At 38.5% G+C, this 17,983-nt stretch overlaps 1 protein-coding gene across 1 annotated transcript in view; it reads right to left on the bottom strand.

Moving 5' to 3' along the window:
• LMBRD1 (LMBR1 domain containing 1) overlaps positions 1-17,983 on the bottom strand; it is an 82,076-nt gene that overhangs the window by 46,238 nt on the left and 17,855 nt on the right. Inside the window, exon 6 of the mRNA XM_056109694.1 lies at positions 4,268-4,356. Coding sequence (XP_055965669.1) covers positions 4,268-4,356 — 89 coding nt within the window. The remainder of the gene's footprint in view (positions 1-4,267; positions 4,357-17,983) is intronic.

The raw sequence follows: 17,983 nt of genomic DNA, 5'->3' as shown, positions 1-17,983 counted from the left end.
TTTCATCCCCCCCTTCTTTTTATTGAATCACCGTGATAGTTACAAAACTTTCATGACTGAGTTTCAGTCATAAAATGATCGAACAACCATCCCTCCACCATCGTACTTTTTTTTTTGCTTTTTTTTTGGGGGGGGAGGGAGGTAGTATCACACCCAGTGTTTCACAGGGGTTACTCCTGGCTCATGCACTCAAGAACTACGTCTGGCAATGCTCGGGGGACCCTTTGGGATACTGGGAATTGAACCTGGGTCGGCTGTGTGCAAGGCGAATGCCCTACCCACTGCACTATCCCTCCAGCCCCCACTGTACATTTTCTACCACCAATGTCCCCAGTATCTTCCCCCCCTCACACACACCTCTATGGCAGGATGTAGGATAACATTGCTTTGTCCTTCTTCCACAAGAAGCTTAGGTTTATCTGGTTGCACTCACCACAGTGCTCCTGAGGCACTTCCATTCCATTGTGTTTATCTGTAAACAGTCTTCCCTATGCTCTCCTCCCCACCCAGTTAATCAGCTTTCCCCCTAATCAGACTCTGTTAATTTGTAAGGTGAGATTTCTCAGAAATCCATGATTTTATATGTATGAGTGAAATATTGCCTTTCTCCTCTCCTTACGCCTTATGAACAGTTTACTTTAAGGCAATATCCTTTTTGTAAAGATACAGGAAGACCGTTAACATTATGCTTTGTAACTTAGGATTTGATTGGCTTTGAATATGATTCACTCCCGGGCATCTGCTTTCTCAACTTAAGCTTCAGTTGCCCTCACTTCCTAGCACCCCAAAGGCAGGGTCCTGAAGAGGGACTGACTGAACCCAGGGCAAGCGATGAACTACCCTGGCATCGAAATGGGCCAGGCCAAAGTGCCATGATTCTTAACTATAAGTTAAGAGTTTGATCATAAACAAATGCTGTCATGATCCAAAGGTAACGAAGAGACTAGGATCCTGCTAGGGGTGGGAAAGACTATCTGGCCTGAGCACTGTAGTCTGAGATCGAGATGACCCTAGGAGAGCAATTCTCTAAGTTTTAAGATACTTCTTACTGTATCCATACAAAATGATTTCTATTATATATGCTTATGTGCTTGTCAGACAAGGAGAGGAGAGACACACCCATGGGATCCCGCCCTAGGGTGGGTTGTCCTGCTGAGAAAGGATCTGTCCTAGGAGTGGCTTTCCCTGAGGCTAAGAGTCCTACCCCTATTGATTGTGACCAAACCTATGTGTAATTATTACCCCAACCCCTCATGCTTTGGGATTTAACTAGACTATAGGAGTGGGCTGGGGGTTGAGAAGGGATCAGAAGGGAAGAGAAAGAGGGATCAGAATCCAGACTCCAGAGGAGGAGGATGAAGGAGGATGGAGAAGGAGAATGAAGTAGCATGGAGGAGGAAGAAGCGGCGGCAGAGGCAGAGAAAAGAGACTGGTGTGGATAAAGAGAGGATTGGAATAAACTGCGACTAAGACCAACCAGTCTGGCCCTCGTTCCTTCCTTTGCCTGCCCATCGCCATCGACCTCCCGGGGTGGGGGAAGAAGGGTGAGACGACCGAACAAGGGCAGCGGGAGAGATAGAGCCACCACCGCTGTGTGCCGTGCCCCCTTTTGTGTGAGTTTACACAGCAGATACTTTTCTTTTTACTCTCTCTCTCTACATTTGGGCATTATGGTTTGCAATAAGATACTTAGAGGCCTTCATGTTTGGCCCTTTAATCTACTTTCAGCACACATCTGCCATCCTGAACAATCCCTCCACATCACTGACTTAGTGATCCCTTCTCTATCCTAGCTGTTTTCTTCTCCAGTTCACTGAGGCAGGTTTTCAACCATGTAGCAGTCTTTCTGGCCCTTGTTTCTACTGTCCTTGAGTATTAGTTTCATATTCTGTTATTTTATATTCCACAAATGAGTGCAGTGATTCTATATCTGTCCCCCTCTTTCTCACTCATTTCACCTAGAGTGAAACTCTTCATGTCCATCCACTTATGTTCACAATAGCCAGAATCTGGAAACAACCTGAGTGCCCGAGAACAGACGCCAGCTTAAATAAACTATGGTACAGCTACAGAATGGAATACTATGCAGCTATTAGGAAATATGAAGTCATGAAATTTGTTTATTTCATTCTTTTAAGGTGAAAGAAATCAGTTGCCCACTTGGCAGAATAAGCAGATTTATAAGATTTATAAGAAGATTTATAAGATCTATTTAAGAATTTATTTTTAAAAGGACAATGAACTACAGATAAGAAGGACAGAAATTGCAAATTTGAACTTCTGTCTCTTTGGGGGCCACTTCTAGAGGTGTTCAGGGCTTATTCTAGGCTCTGTGTTCATGGACCACTCCTGGTGATACTCAGGGCACCAGGGATTGAACTGGGATTGACTACATGCAAGGCCAGAGCTCTTAATAAACTATTGTTCCAGGTCCACTTTTCTAGTTTTAATACAGATCCTATTTAATTTGTCCTAGTAGACCTGTACTGATTAAGTTTAAATGTGAATTTCATTAAACCAAGTGTAATTTTTAACTGATTTATCATGAAATGTAAGCAAGAGTGATTTATTTTCTTTTTCTTTTTGGTTTTTGAGCCACATTTCGCAGTGCATACTCCTGGCTCTGTACTCAGAGACCACTCCTGATAGTGCTCAGAGTATTACAAAAGGATCAAACCCAGGTTGACTACATATCCACTTTACTTTCTCTGCAGCACCCAGAACGATCCATTTTCTTAGTAACCCAGTCTTAGTTTTATAAAGCACCTAAAGAGTACATGAATTTAAGTCAAATTTACAAGCTACACAAGTCAAAAGTTTAAGACTTAATTTTTAAAAACAATAATATGGTCAAATAATCAAGACAAAGATAAGATGCTCTTACTTTCTTCATCTTACTAAAAGTATCAATTGATCACATTTAAACAACAGTAGGTAGACTAGTACACAACGGACACCGCCAGGGGTAATTCCTGAGTACAGGATCAGAAGTAATCCCTGAGCACTGCCAGGTGTGGCCCAAAAGCAAACAAAATTATTTACTAATAATGATAAGTGAAATATATTATTAGACTATGGTATTTTATGATTTTAAATTTTTAGAAATAATTTTAAGGCAAAAGAGAATGTGATTATAAAAACCAAAATAATTCTATTAATATAACCATTGACTCAAGTTACACTAAAACTGAAAGTTAAATATAACTTATTGAATAACATTTAGGAAATAAAAATATAGTTGTTCAAAGACCTGAGGGAGTTAAATAGAATAAAGAAGCAATTTATTTCTCAGTAATAAGATGACGATTCAACAGTAATTTATGCCAGGCGTTCTATCACTGCACATGCTAGTATCATCAAGATACTAATGGATCACAACTTACAAGATGAAATCTTAAGTGAACGTGAGAAAATTAAAATGTTACTTAGCAAAGACTCCAAGATTTAATTTAAAAATCACTTAATACTGAATCTGAGTACAAAGAAAAGCTGGTTAAAGAATGTGAAATACTTACCTAAAAGAATAAATACAAAATAATAAATATTTTAAGCATAATATTGATAAGAATTTATGTTCCTTTGAAAATAAAATTATTGCATTTAAATAAATCCACATGAAATTCTGAGTAATAGGTACACATATTTACTTGATATAAATTTCTATTACAATGGCATTTTTAAATTTTTACTTTCTTAACATAATCCCCTTAATCTACCAATGTTCTTTTCTTTTCAAAACCCAAATTACACATAGTACGTAAGTAATACCCAAAATGGTAGAACAGGGTCCAAGAGGACTGGTCCATGGTAGGAAGCTTGCCACAAAGTGGGAGGGGTAAGTGCAGTTAAGACAGAGAAGGAACCACACAAAATCTCTGCAATTTGTATTTCATTTAATAGCCCACTTATTCAATCATGATCAAATAGAATATAGGGCTCTCAACTTAAAAATTAAAATAGAAACCAATATATCTAGCATATTTAACATATTTTTCTGTTATCCTAAGTGAATCAAAGACCACACAGAAAGCATTAAATGTTCAATGCTAAAATATTTTAAAGGTATTTTTATTAAAATATAATAGTTTTATGAAGCAAAGAAATTAACTACATAATGGCTATCAATAGAATGCTTTTTACTCGCCAAACATACCTTAACTGTTGTAAAGAACTATTAAATTAAGTTACTAACAATGTAATGAACATCTCCACAAAATACCGTAAGATTCATAAAATATGAATTATTATGAATGAACTTAATACTTACGGCTACTTCCAAGCTCTTCAAATAGGAACTTCACTTTTTCCCACTCTGTAGTATTTTTGTTATTGGGTACATTCAAAGGAACAAAAGCACTACAAAGAAGAAAAGAAGTCTTTAATAGCTTTTTAGTAACTTTTTAAAAAAGAGATCAACTCCCCCTCCCCACAAAAAAAAAATTAATAAATCTGCATCATATGTTTACCGTATCAAAAGTTTAATGGTTATTATTGGAATCATCATAATATTCTTTTAAATCCTACATTTTTTTTTGCCTTAATTTAAAATGACAAGAAGGCATAGGATGAAAATGGTCAAAAAGTTCACAGTACTACCTTCTCTATCTGAGCTGACTTTTCCCCTAGAGTGTGAGACTGGCCTCCTCCCAGGACGGAAGATGCATGCTGACAGTAGACTACAGACTCAACATAATTGCCACTCAATGCCTCTTTTACAAACCACAGCACACAAAAGGTGAGAGAGAACAAAAGAGAATGCCCTGCCACAGAGGCAGGGTGGATGGGGGGATTGGAGGGTGGCAGGGCTACTGGGATCCATGGTGGTGCAGAATGGGCACTGGTGGAGGGATGGGTACTCGATTATTGTATAGCTGAAACCCAAGCACAAAATTTTGTAAGTCTACAACTGTACCTCATGGCATTTGACTAATAAAAATTTTTTAAAAAAAACTTCAGTTAAAAAAAAAAGTTCACAGTATACAAAAGGTTAGCAAGACCAGACCAGATAAACAGCATAGCACATAAGGTTCTTGTCTTGCACACAGCTCACAGGGTTCAATCTCTGGCACCACATATAAACCCCTAAAACCCTTCAGGAGTGAACCCTGAGCAAGGAGCTATGCGTAAGCCCTCAGTACAGCCAGATATGGTCCCAAACCTCCCAAAATATACATATAAAAATAAAAAATAAAATTGGGAAATTAAAAAAAAAGCAAGAAAAGTTATCTAAATAACTATTTCATTTGGACACTTTTGTCCTAGATGTCCCAGAAAATGTTTTCATTGATTAATTTAGAATAACCTAAAAGTTCATCGATTTGCTCCAGCGGGCCCAGTGACGTCTCCATTGGAGAAATTTGTATACTGTACAAAATATCATTTACAGCATTATTAAGTTGAAATATACATTAAAATACCTAAAATAATACAAATATCATTATCAGCTTAAGGCATAGGTTTTATCCAGTACCAGGAGGAAATTAGCTCTTGTCTTGATGATATAATCATGCTCAAAGTAGGGTTATTTATCAATTCAATAATTAGAAATTACAATAAAGAAAATTAATATGACCAAAGGAAAAAGTTTTAGGAGATAAATGGTCCAAATCGTTGTCAGAACTACTTAGGAAAATAGTTATTTTGAAGAGATCCAACACAGAATTAACACTTTTAAAGTATATATAATAAATATTGTCATTTATTATAATACAAAATCAGAAAATCCAGAGTTCGTATACATTCCAATGTTTCTTGTACAAATGCCATTTTATTTTTTATTGAATATCTATGATAGACCATTACAAAGCTGTCCATGACTGGGTTTCAGTCATACAATGATCCCACACCTATCCCTCCCCTAGGGTACATTTCCCACCACCAATGTTCCCAGTTTCCCTCCCATCACCTCCCAACACTCTCCCCTCAATCCCCAGCCGGCCTCTATGGTGGGCACTTTTCTTATTTCACTCTCTGAGGTCATCATGTTTGTTCTGGGCATTCAGCAATTTTATCTGGAAGGTAAGGCTGGAGTAGCTTTTGTAACTGGGTGGCACGTTAGGGGTATGGACCTGACTGCCAAGGCTTCCAGAAGTACAGGGGACATGGTGGGCGGCAGCCCCTCCCAACCCTGAGGAAGCCTGGAGATTTCAGTCACAAAACCTGCATACCCAAATTTTCAGCAAATTGTATCTTGGGGAGGTCCGACCCAAGATGTTGGAGTCCAGATGGGGACATGGCAGTGATGTTGGATTGGTTGGATTGTGTGTGTGTGTGTGTGTATGTGTGTGTGTGTAGGGGGGGTGCTATGCTTGGATGAGCATCAGGCAAATCCACTCCCCTCTCATCTACCCTGGTCTGTTTGGTCTTGCGTGGTCCAAGATTAACTGTGGATTTTGATCTTTTCTGAGGTTTACTTATGGGTCTCTGAAGCAAAGCCGGCAGAAGTGTTTCCATGGTGGCACTGGAGACAGATGCCCAAAAGTAGAACTGCTGCGTTTTAAAGCAGTTCAATTCTAAGTTTACTGAGAACTCTTCATACTGTTTCCACAGGGGCTACACCAGACAACACTCCCACCAGCAGTGGACTAAGATTTTTTTTTTTAATCACATCCCCACCAACACAGGTTGTTCCCACTATTTTTGATAAGTGTCATTCTCATTAGTGTGAGATGGTATCTCATTGTCATCATGATCTGGATTTCTCTGATGAAAAATGATGCTGAGCATTTTACATGTGCCTACTGACCATCAGACTGTCTTTCTCACTGCTTTGTTCATTTTTGTTTGGGGGCTACACCCAGCTGTGCTGAGGATTACTCCTCACTCTGCCTTCTGGTGGGCTCCCCAGACCATATGGGACATTGCGGATCAAATCCAGATCAGTCCTGTGCAAAGCAAGCACCCTCTCTGCTGGTACCATCTCTCTGGCACCAGAATTAACATTTTAGTACTTAGGATTTCAGGTGAGGGAGGAGGATGAAGAGATAGTACAGGGATTAAGGCATGTATAAGCCTTGCATAAAACTAACCCAAGTCTCATCCCTGGAGTTTGGGGCAATCACAGGCAGAGCCCCCTACAAACTTCCTGAGCTCCATTTATGAGTTTCCCCACCCCAAAAAAGAATGAGAGGGAATAAGAAAAGTATAAATCCAAAGCAGGTTCCTCAGCTACCTTGTTAAAAGAATTATGTGATTAAAGAAAGACAAAATATTTTCATGTAAACTAAGAGAAAAAAATTCATAAGCAGAACACAAATTATAACTAAATGAAACAACACAACCTAAAATTTAATATTAAAGTTTCAACAATCAGTGTATATCAAAGGCACAGTCCCTACCTGGCCTTTCATAAAGTAGAGGCCCCTGCTGAATTGAGGCTTCACACTTTAAACAGGCCTGGTTGGGGATGGAGCAATAGTACAGCGGGTAGGGCACCTGCCTTGCATGTGGCCAGCCTGGTTCAATCCCCAGCATGCCATACAGTTCCCTGAGCACCGCCAGGAGTAATGCCTGAGTGCAGAGGCAGGAGTAACCCCTGAGCATCACCAGGTGTGATCCCAAAACAAAAACAAACAAAAAAAACCCACACTTGGTACTAGACATGAAAACCTCAAGAAGGCTGACAGGCATGGAGGCATTCCAACCTTTAAACAACAAAAAGAAACATATTAATGTCCACTAGAAAACTATACAGTGTGTCAACAAAGATCTATTTAAAAAAAAAAAAGAATATCCCACCTCCTAGCTCATGAATCAGACAGCTGGACTACAGGCACCACACTTTGATGAGAAAGCGGCAATTGGTAAAACTATCAGGCATTACTAATGGCAATGACACTAACATAACCAAGAACTAGTGTAGTGAGAGAGATTTCTGTAGTAAAAAGATATACATAATTCTCTTAACTCTCAGTGCCTCTCAAAAACCTGACACTCAAAAAGAAAACCTCAGTCTTCAATGACACAGAATACCAGTCTAAGAACTGAAGGCCAGTAAGATTATAATACTCTCCCATTAACTTGAAAACAGAAAAAGTGAGACAATAGTAAAAATATTTTATAGCTATTCTGATTAACCAAATTAGCTTACTACAGATGATCTATTTATAAACAAAAGAAAGTAAACAAAATTTTGATAGATAAGAATGGAATTAATGAATTTAGCAGAAGTAAAAATTTTATTTTATGTAGACAAGAGAAGTAACATTTATCTTCCAAATAATACTGGAGGTTTCATCTTTCTCTTCATAGCTAGAATTCAGACTTTCATCATTTACCTGAGCAATTTAAACTCAACTAGTCTTCTCTCTACCATTTGCCTCTCTCTTCTCCAATCCAACTTCCAAATACTGCCTGGCTAATGTCATTGCCTATTGCTCATTCATACGAACATTTGAAAAATCACATAATAACCCTTTCTTGTAGTGATGGTAAGATAGAAAGATCAAACGCGTATTATATTTTTATATTATTCTTCAATATTGCAGTTGGTGGGTGTAACTGCCTAGCTACTGGAAGATGGGAGATCTGGGTGGAGGAGGCCCAGTCCGTATCAGAGCAGGCTTGGAGATCTCAGCCCCGGGTCCTGCACACCTGGGTTCCTCTGCCGGTTCCTTCATGCGTGATGCTCGTTCGAGCATTTGGAGAGTGGTCTTGAGCATGGCTGTGGCTGGGTCTCGGAGGTCTTCAGCTGCCAGTGCTCTGCTCAGGGCAGGGAGAAAACCTCAACCCGCCTCCCCCCTCCAAGGGGCCCTGGTGAGGACAGCCAGGTGTGTGGGCAGGAGACTCTGCCAAGATCCAGAGACTATAAAACCAAGCTCGATATTCAATATGCCAAATACAGCAACAAGTCTCATAATGGAGACATTACTGGTGTCCACTCAAGCAAATCAATGAACAATGGGATGACAGTGACAGTGACAGTGATTCTTCAAAACTGCATGCTAACTTCTCAATTTTAGATTCTCAGTAAGTTTTTGTTATAGGTTCAATTATTGTATGCTCCCTCTCCTGAAGTCATAGAAAGTATAAACCTCTAAAGTGGTAAGAAAATCACTGTCTACTGTTTCAACTAATAAACTACACGATGAAAACCTAACCTCCAATGAGATTATATTTGGAAGTACAATCTTCAGGGAGGCAACTGAGGTAAAATAAGGTAATAAGGATAAGGATAAGGATAACCCTAGGGGATATGTGTCTTTAAACAAGGAAGAAATATCAGACCCATTTCTCATCTCCTGACTCCTGTTTTGCCCTATTCTGCTAGCACAGAAGAAAGCTCATGTGAAAACACCACATGAGCAGGTAGGCATCTCAGGCCAGGAAGAGAGCCTTTATCAGGAACCAAATATGCTAGTAACTTGATCATAAAGTGAGAGTCCCCACAACCACTAGAAAATAAGTGTTTGCTGTTTAAGCCACCCAGTCTCTGGAATTTTTGTTATGGCAGTCTAAATGTGGGTTGATACTATGTAGCACTGTCTTTCCCTTGTTCATGATTCCAGCAGCCCAGTAATGTCTCCATGGTGAGACTTGTTGTTACTGTGTTTGATATTATGAAAAAAAAATCCCTAAACATATAGATGTGGCTTTAGAAATGGGTGGTAGGTAGAGATTAGAAGAGTTTTAAGGAGAGTGGTGATTTGGCTTGACAGTGTTGCTGCGAAGGTTCATTCAGTTCCACTAGCCCTGGAGAGCCAATCAATTGTAGACAAGGTCAAAGGGTATAGAAAAAATTTTGCTGACAACTTATTAGCAGTTTGGGAAATGGTAGACTCCTTTAAAATTATCATCTTGTATGCATGGACACAAGAGCAGTTTTAAAGAAAAAGAAAGCAGGGAGGCACATTTTAAGAAGGGTGACTTACAGGCTGGTGGGCACCAGGGTTATGGAATAAATTCATTCAGGGGCCAATCCCCCGAGGCACAATTTCTCATGTGATGGAAAATAAAGATTTCTGATTATGGTTTCAGGCCTTTTATCCTTTAAGAAAAGATAAAGTGTGTGTGTGTGTGTGTGTGTGTGTGTGTGTGTGTGTGCGTGCGCTGGGGGGGGGGGGGGCATTCCCAACATTGTTAAGCATCCAAATGAGGACAGTTTTTCTGTTTACAAATACTGGACTCAATCCCTAATTCACCTGGGCTGGCTTCAAATGGATAAATCTTAAAAATAGAGATGATAAAGGCAGTTCTGGTGAAAGCTCAGAAATAAAAAAGGAAAATGATAAATTATCTCGGAAACACATGGTATCATCATAAATGATGTACGGTTGGATATGGACAATAAAGTTCCTTCTGTTAAGATCTGAGATGGACATGAACATGTTACTAGAAACTAAGATCCTTGATATAAAGAACAAAGATCCCAGCTGAACTTTTGCTTAGTGTTCTATAGAAAACAGAACTTGCAAGAGATGAACTTGGGTATATTACTGAGGAGATATCTTAGTAAAGTGTTGAAAGACCAGCTTAGTTCTCCTTATGGTAAAACGTGAAACAACAGAAATAGGTCAAAGGAATTAGCAACATTAAGTGCCAAATCACACGGCTAAAAGGATAAAGAACATTAAGTGTTCCTGTACAATTACTGATAAGGAGATTATGGGCAGGACCCAGGAATTTAATCAACTACCTCAGCCAGGAATAGAGATAGAATTATACTAGCAGAGACAAGTATAATTTGAACCTTGAGACAAGTATAATTTGAAGGAGAAAAAAAATATATAAGATGAAAGAAGGCCAGGAAACCTTAGGAACTCTACAGAACCAAAGGATACTTCATCTAAGAAGTATTATTCTTCAAGAAAAAGAAATGACACCAAAGGCAACTGAACTACCAGCAGGACACTCACTCAACCACAAACCCAGAAGGCAAGCAAATCTACATCCTCCTAAATTTCGGAAGGCAGGGACCTTCCTCACTGGGTAGGCAGTGGCTGCACAACCAAAAAGGGCAAGATCTTCACCCAGGACTAAGGAGGTGGAGCTAAAGATTAGAGCCAGAGTAGAAACTATCTGTCTACCTCTTGTAGGTGTGAAGGGAGAGCATCCAACAAAGGTTTAGTATTTGTGACCCTTGAATGGAATTTCCCTAGTCGGGGTTACAGACTTGTTTGGACCTACTGTTCCTCTCTTGTTCAAGTGTCTGTCATTATTAAAGGAATATCTGTGCTACTCTTGTGCACAGACATTTTGTTTCTTGGTGATACACTTTTACTTGTATCTATACCTTTCCTGGTTTCATAAATTCACTTTGAAGAGAAATTTTGATTTAGAATTTATGATACTTCAAGTTTCACCCATTCCTGATTTAGATGATACTTTTTGAGACTTAGGACTCTGAAGTGATGCTTTATCTGGGCTAAACATATTATATGAAAGGGATATGACTTTGTGGGGAAGGAAGAGAAAATAAAGCTGTGGAGAGAATTTGCTCCAACAAATATTTGGAAACCCTAACCACCAATTTGACAGCATTTGAATATAATGTTGAGGAGGTAATTAAAGTTAAATGATGAAGTCTGGTTTAATGAGATGTCAGAAAATACACTCTCACACAATAACAGCACAGAAGAAAGGTTAGGTAAAGTCAAAGTAAGAAGATGCTAACTATTCACAAGTCAAGAAAACATTCCTTACCAGAAATCAAACTTATTAGCACATGTATCATAGACTTCTAACCTCTAAAGTGATAAGAAAATCACTGTCCACTGTTAAAACTAATAAGCTTCACATTAGATGTCTTTTATCTTCATCCAGTCTGTTGACCAATTTCAATTTCAGGTATTACTTCTTAGCTGTTCCTGATTCTGCTACAAAAACTTACTGCTTCATCACCAACACTTGATATATAACCTTACTAGAGCCCTTAAATACTGCAATATGTTACTCCTGTCTTTCCTTACTGTGAAACTTTGGGCCAAGACCACAACTTTCAATATTAATCACTAATACCGTGCACACTATCCCCACATAAGATAAGTTCTATAAAACTCTTAGCCACACAAATTAAAACTACATCATAAAACCTTAAAAACTAGACTATTTAACTGAAATAATTTATGAAACCTAAATCATTATCTACTATTATACCCACAAAAATATACCACCTAACCAGGAAGTAGAAGCATGTTACTTTCAAGAAAATTTACTTTCACTAAGTACCTATCTCACTGAAGTATTTACAAATGGTAATGAGAAGAATTCTGTCCTGGGTAACTAACACAGCACAAATCAAATTTGTTATTTACTCACAAACTTCAGGTTTGTAAAATCCAGAAGTTGATATATACTACCCTTTAACAGTGCCCTCACTTATCTCAACACTTTACCTCAAATATCAATGAAACAACAGAGGTCATGAGAGAATAAACTTTTCATTTGCCCACCAAATCTATGAACTAGATTGATCACTTTTCGTTTTTATCCTTCATATAACAAAGGTGAAAATGTCCTACGTTAATCAGTCTTCCACTGGTATTGTGGATGCTATTTCTTCTCACTCATTATTGATCATCTTAGAAAATTTCTTTGTGGGGCTGGAGTAATAGCATAGCGGGTAGGGCGTTTGCCAAGCATGCAGCCAACCCGGGTTCGAATCCCAGCATCCCATATGGTCCCCCAGCACCGACAGGAGTAATTCCTGAGTGCAAAGCCAGGAATAACCCCTGTGCATCGCTGGGTGTGACCCAAAAAAGCAAAAAAAAAAAAAAATTTCTTTGAGGAGTGGGTGGCTATACCCAGTTGTGCTCAGGGCTTACTCCTGGCTCTGTGCTCAGGAATCTCTCCTGACAGGGCTTAGAGCACCAAATGTGATACGAGGGATCAAACCCAGATTGTCCTCATGCAACGCAAACACCCCATCTGTTGTACTATCACTTTAGCACCTTCAGGTAGATAATATCTATCAATTAATTATAAAATGAGCCCCATACTGGCAAAGGGAAGAGACAGAGCAACAAGAATTATTTGGCGATTGAATAGCTACCTCTCATTTGGTACAAAGGATAAAACCTTTACCTGATTCATGTTTGACTAGTGCTATTACAACCAAGACTAAACTGTAAGTTTCCTAATGCCTAACTCAGTAACTTAGAATCTCTTCCTGAATGTCTATGAAACTTATGATAACCCCAATTAGCATATAATTTCTCCAAACCTGGCCCTCCTAGAGATTTTCCAAATTCAGTTAATATCTGTTCTGGTTTGGAAGGCAATGGGAAGTCATCTGTATCATACTGAATTAGGGCAGGGGCTAGCCTACACTACAATTTAGGATGGAGACTGGTCATGCCAGATACACCAATCATGTGATTTAGGAAATGTGGTTCTGGGTCAAGTGTTACGAGCTGACTCAAAGGCTAAGATAACCATGTGGGCAATCAATCAAACAGATGCACACGATAATCTCAATAAAAATTCTGAGCTTTCCAGTAGCTTGGCAGTCACACCCACCAACGGCCCCCGCCCCGCCATATAATCTCATCAATGGGGCACCAAATAATCTTATCAAGAGCCAAGCTCCAGAGACTGAAAAAAAGCTTCTGGAAGAGAGTGACATAGAACATCCTGACCAGGCGTTCTGGCCAGGCTGTCTTCACTAGGGCAACTCAGAGGGGGGCGGGTTGAGTTTCCTTCCCCATCCCAGCAGAACCCAGGCAGCAGAAAACCTCCAGAACTCAAGCGCAGTCAAGCTCAAGGCCAATTTCCACAGACTCAGACAAGCCTCACCCATGAGAGAACCTGCAGAAAAACCAAGGTATGCTGGACCCGTTACTAAAATCTCCAGGCTCGCTCAAAGTGGGACTGGGCCTCCTCCTCCCAGCTTCAACATTTTCCAGTAGCTTGGCAATCACACCCACACACTGTCCTGGCACCATATAATCTCATCAACAGCCAAGGAGAGAGCAACATGGGCCTTACCGATGAATCAATCTGCTCTATAATAATATTCTAAATTTCAGAATTTCTGGAGCTCATACTCTAACCCACTGATGTACCAAAGAAGCACACTTTTTTTATCTTTTTTGGTTTAACATACATGTTTGTAATCTCTTATAAAAGGACTTAAATGGCTCCAGGATGAATACAACAATCTTCACACACTTTCCTCTTATGGTGGTGGGATTGATGTTTGAATATTAAATGTAATGAATTATTGTGACCAACTATATAAAAATAAAATTAAATTTTAAAAAATGCAAGTACTAAGGCCCATGTAAGATTCCAAGGTTGGTAATACCCTATACATCACACACATATCATTGTCAGAAAGATAATTTGTCTTGAGGACAATAGAATCCATATCTGGAATCCTTTAGGTTCTCCCCTATGCATTTCTTCTTTTCCTCAATTATAACCTTTATTCTTTAACTATAATAAATAGTAATCATAAATATAGTTGTTTTCAGTGGGTTCCGTGAGCTCTTCTAGAGAATTATCAAACTTAAGAGTGGGTTTAAGAACTCACCCAAAATTTCAGTTGGTATCAAAAAAGAGAATTTTTTAAATCCTCCCAGACTTCACAATTGGTCTAATTTCTTTCTATTATACCCTAAATTTCTTTCTATTATACTGCACCTATCTGACCTATGAGAAAATTCTGCTGGCCCCTTTCTAAAAACATAGGCAGATTCCAATCATTACTCCTACCATATGTTTTATCAAGGTTATCACGTTATCACACACTTCTGCAAGATCTAGTTTCTAACCTTACCCCATAAAGTTAATTCACAAAATACCTTCCAGAGATATCCTTTTAACAACTGTCAGACTGCGGGGCTGGAGCCATTGCGCAGCGGTAGGGCTTTTGCTTTGCACACGGCCAACCCAGGTTCGATTCCCAGCATCCCATATGGTCCCCCGAGCACTGCCAGGAGTAATTCCTGAGTGCAGAGCCAGAAGTAACCCCTGAGCATCGACAGGTGTGGCCCCAAAAGCAAAAAAAAACAAAAAAAAATTGTCAGATTGCATTACTCAATGGCACACACCCCACCTTAACAGTCTCATCTTCTTCAGAAAAATTCTGTCTCCCTTTCTTCTCTTCCTCTTTTATATTCCCTTCTTCCCCTTTTCCTTATAAGCCTTCCCCACTGCTGTGCCAGATCAAATCCAAGTTCACATGAGGCAAAGCATGCACTCTACTACTAGGTGACATCATAGTCCCTACCTCAGGGCTTTTCACCTCCTCTTTTCTCTGACTAAACCATTCATTCACCCACATATATTAATAGCAACCTTACCTTGTTTTATTTTTTTTTTCATGCTTACTTTCTTCATATGTCTTCTCAAACATTATATTCTCAGCAGTAAGTGTAATTTCACAGTCCAACACAACCTATTTTAGGTTTCCTTTCTTTTCTTCTCCTAAAAGTATGTTCCATGAGAAAAAGTTTCCTTTTTTTAAAAAAAAAAAAATCACACCTGGCAATGAACAGGGGTTACTCCTGGCTCTGCACTAGGGAATCACTCCTGACGGTGCTTGGGGGACCATATGGGATGCTGGGAATTGAACCCAGGTCAGCCACGTGCAAGCCAAATGTCCTACCCGCTGTGCTATCACTCCAGCCCCAAAAGTTTCTTTTCTATTAAGAATTATTTCAAAAGCATCTTGTATGGTATTGTTGACATATTAGGTACACAAAATATATTTAGAAAATAAGTTAATGTTGTATTGTTCAAACTGGCTGATCAAATGGTCACTTCCTGTTATTACTGAATTAGTGAGAAACTAATTTTTAACGTACTGTTAAGTATCATCAAGAGAAACACTGATCTATGATACAAGTAAAAGCTTATTAGAACTGTATAAAACTTAGTCCATAAAAGTTATTTATAAGTGTCTAAAGTTAATAGGGGTCTCTATTTTTCATTAAAACAACAAATTGTAAAATAAATTTAAAAATTCTTTTTGGCTGCTAAAGTTTGGTGACTATCAGTCATGTTCTAAATTAGGACTGCGAAGTACTACACGTACATAATGCTTTACTGGAATACAGTCACTAGAGTCACTTGCTCTTGTTCTTGGACCGCCCATGACTATTTTATAGCTATTTGAGAACAGCTGAATGGTCGGTTCAGAAATCTTATGTACCTCAAAACTGAAATATTTACTATCCACCCTTTAAGAAAAGCTAACTGATCTCTAGACTTGCTTGATAATTTAGGTTTACAGATGATGAATCTCCACAGTATAAAGGACATTGAAATAAATAGATCTGGTTTTATAAAACCAAGAGGCACTTTTAAAATATGCTGGAAAATGATCAAAGGTAACAGAAAGATGGTCTACAGAACTGAGCTTCCCTGAGAAAAGGAGGAGAGAGGGCCTGGGACACTGATGGAGAGAAGCAGGCACACTGGTGGTGGGAGGAGGGATGCTGGGACAAGACATGCATGAAACTATCACTAATAGTATTTTAAATCATGACACTGCAATAAAAATCATTCCTAAAATTCTAATAACAAATCAAAGTAAAGGATAGGGATTGTTTTCTCACTAGAAAAGCTGATTTGTAACAATATATCCCTGGATCTCATTGCATATTTTGGTTTGTGTGTTTCTGGCTTGCAAATTGTCTTTTTTTGTCATATGTAAAATAAACTTTCACTAATCATTACTATTATTACTATACATATATACCAGTAATATATGTATACATGCATATGTATTAATGGGATATACATACATATCCTGGCAAGCTCCTCGTGATGTATCCGATATGCCAAACACAGTAACAACAAGTCTCACAATGTTACTGGGCCCGCTCGAGCAAATTGATGAACAACGGGAGGACAGTGACAGTGGCAGTGACATATATGTTCAGTATTTCTTTCAGTATGTATTTTCTTTGTAATACACCAGAAGGAAAATTGGGACTATGCATTGACAAAGAACATGAGAATTCTGAAAACTTTGAGTTACTGATGAGTTTTTTTTCTTATAAAATTGTTTATTTGGGTCCCACACCTGGTGGTGCTCAGGATTTATTCCTGACTCTGCACTTGGGGATCACTTCTTGCAACTTGGAGGTCAGTTGTGGTGCCAGGGACTGAACCCAGGTCAGGTGTGTCAAGGCAAGCACCCTACCAGCAGTAGTATTTCCCTAACTCTACTGGCCAGTTTTAATTAGAATAATTAGAATTTCTGACTAATCTTAATCCCATAGCAAATTACATTCAGCAACTAATTGCTGGTGCCAGAGATTTAACTCAGAGTTAGTAAAGGTTGAACGTTAAGCGAAGGTTCAATTGCCATCACCATGCACAAAAATCTTTTAAGTTTATTTAAATTTATGAGACCAAATTAATAACAGTAGAAATTTTAAAAACTAGAACCTCCATATATTCCCTACCATGAAAATAAAGAATCAAGAACTACATTTAAAAAGATAAATATACTCCACTATAGTGGTATGTTTCTTTACACATTAAAAAAAAAATTAAAGGTATAAAGAAATGTATGAAATTTCATTGATGATATAAGTATAAAATCTTAAGAATTAAGAAAGGAACTCAATGACAAAGCATCAAAGATTTTATTCCTGATGGGTAAAATTCAAAAATAATACACAAGAATTTTTATCAATGTGTTATTAACTAAAACAGAACAATTTCAAGTATCATAGATGCAAAAATCATAACTGTCCATTTGGTCATCACTAAAAATAGCCAAATACATAAAACACAAACACCATATAACATACAATTCACACGAAATATAACTATACCTGCGTAAAATTACAGTATAGAAAGATATATATAAGTTGAGGGATGTTCTAAATGCATTTGTACAAATAGAAAAATGTCAAAAGAACAGCAGAGACAATAAGTTAGTGGTAATTATTTACTGGTGTTATAAAAGATGATTTGGGGGCTGGAGACCTGGTCTAGCAATTAGGACCCATGCTTTGCATGTGGCTGACCAGTCTTATCCCCACCACGATATAGTCCCCCAAGTACCTCAGGGCTCTGCCCATGAGAC

This window comes from Sorex fumeus, unplaced genomic scaffold (assembly GCF_029834395.1).
Source record: "Sorex fumeus unplaced genomic scaffold, SorFum_2.1 ptg000008l, whole genome shotgun sequence".
Lineage (NCBI taxonomy): Eukaryota > Metazoa > Chordata > Mammalia > Eulipotyphla > Soricidae > Sorex > Sorex fumeus.
The sequence above is the reverse complement of the archived record's forward strand: the minus strand, read 5'-3'. Positions and strand labels throughout refer to the sequence as shown.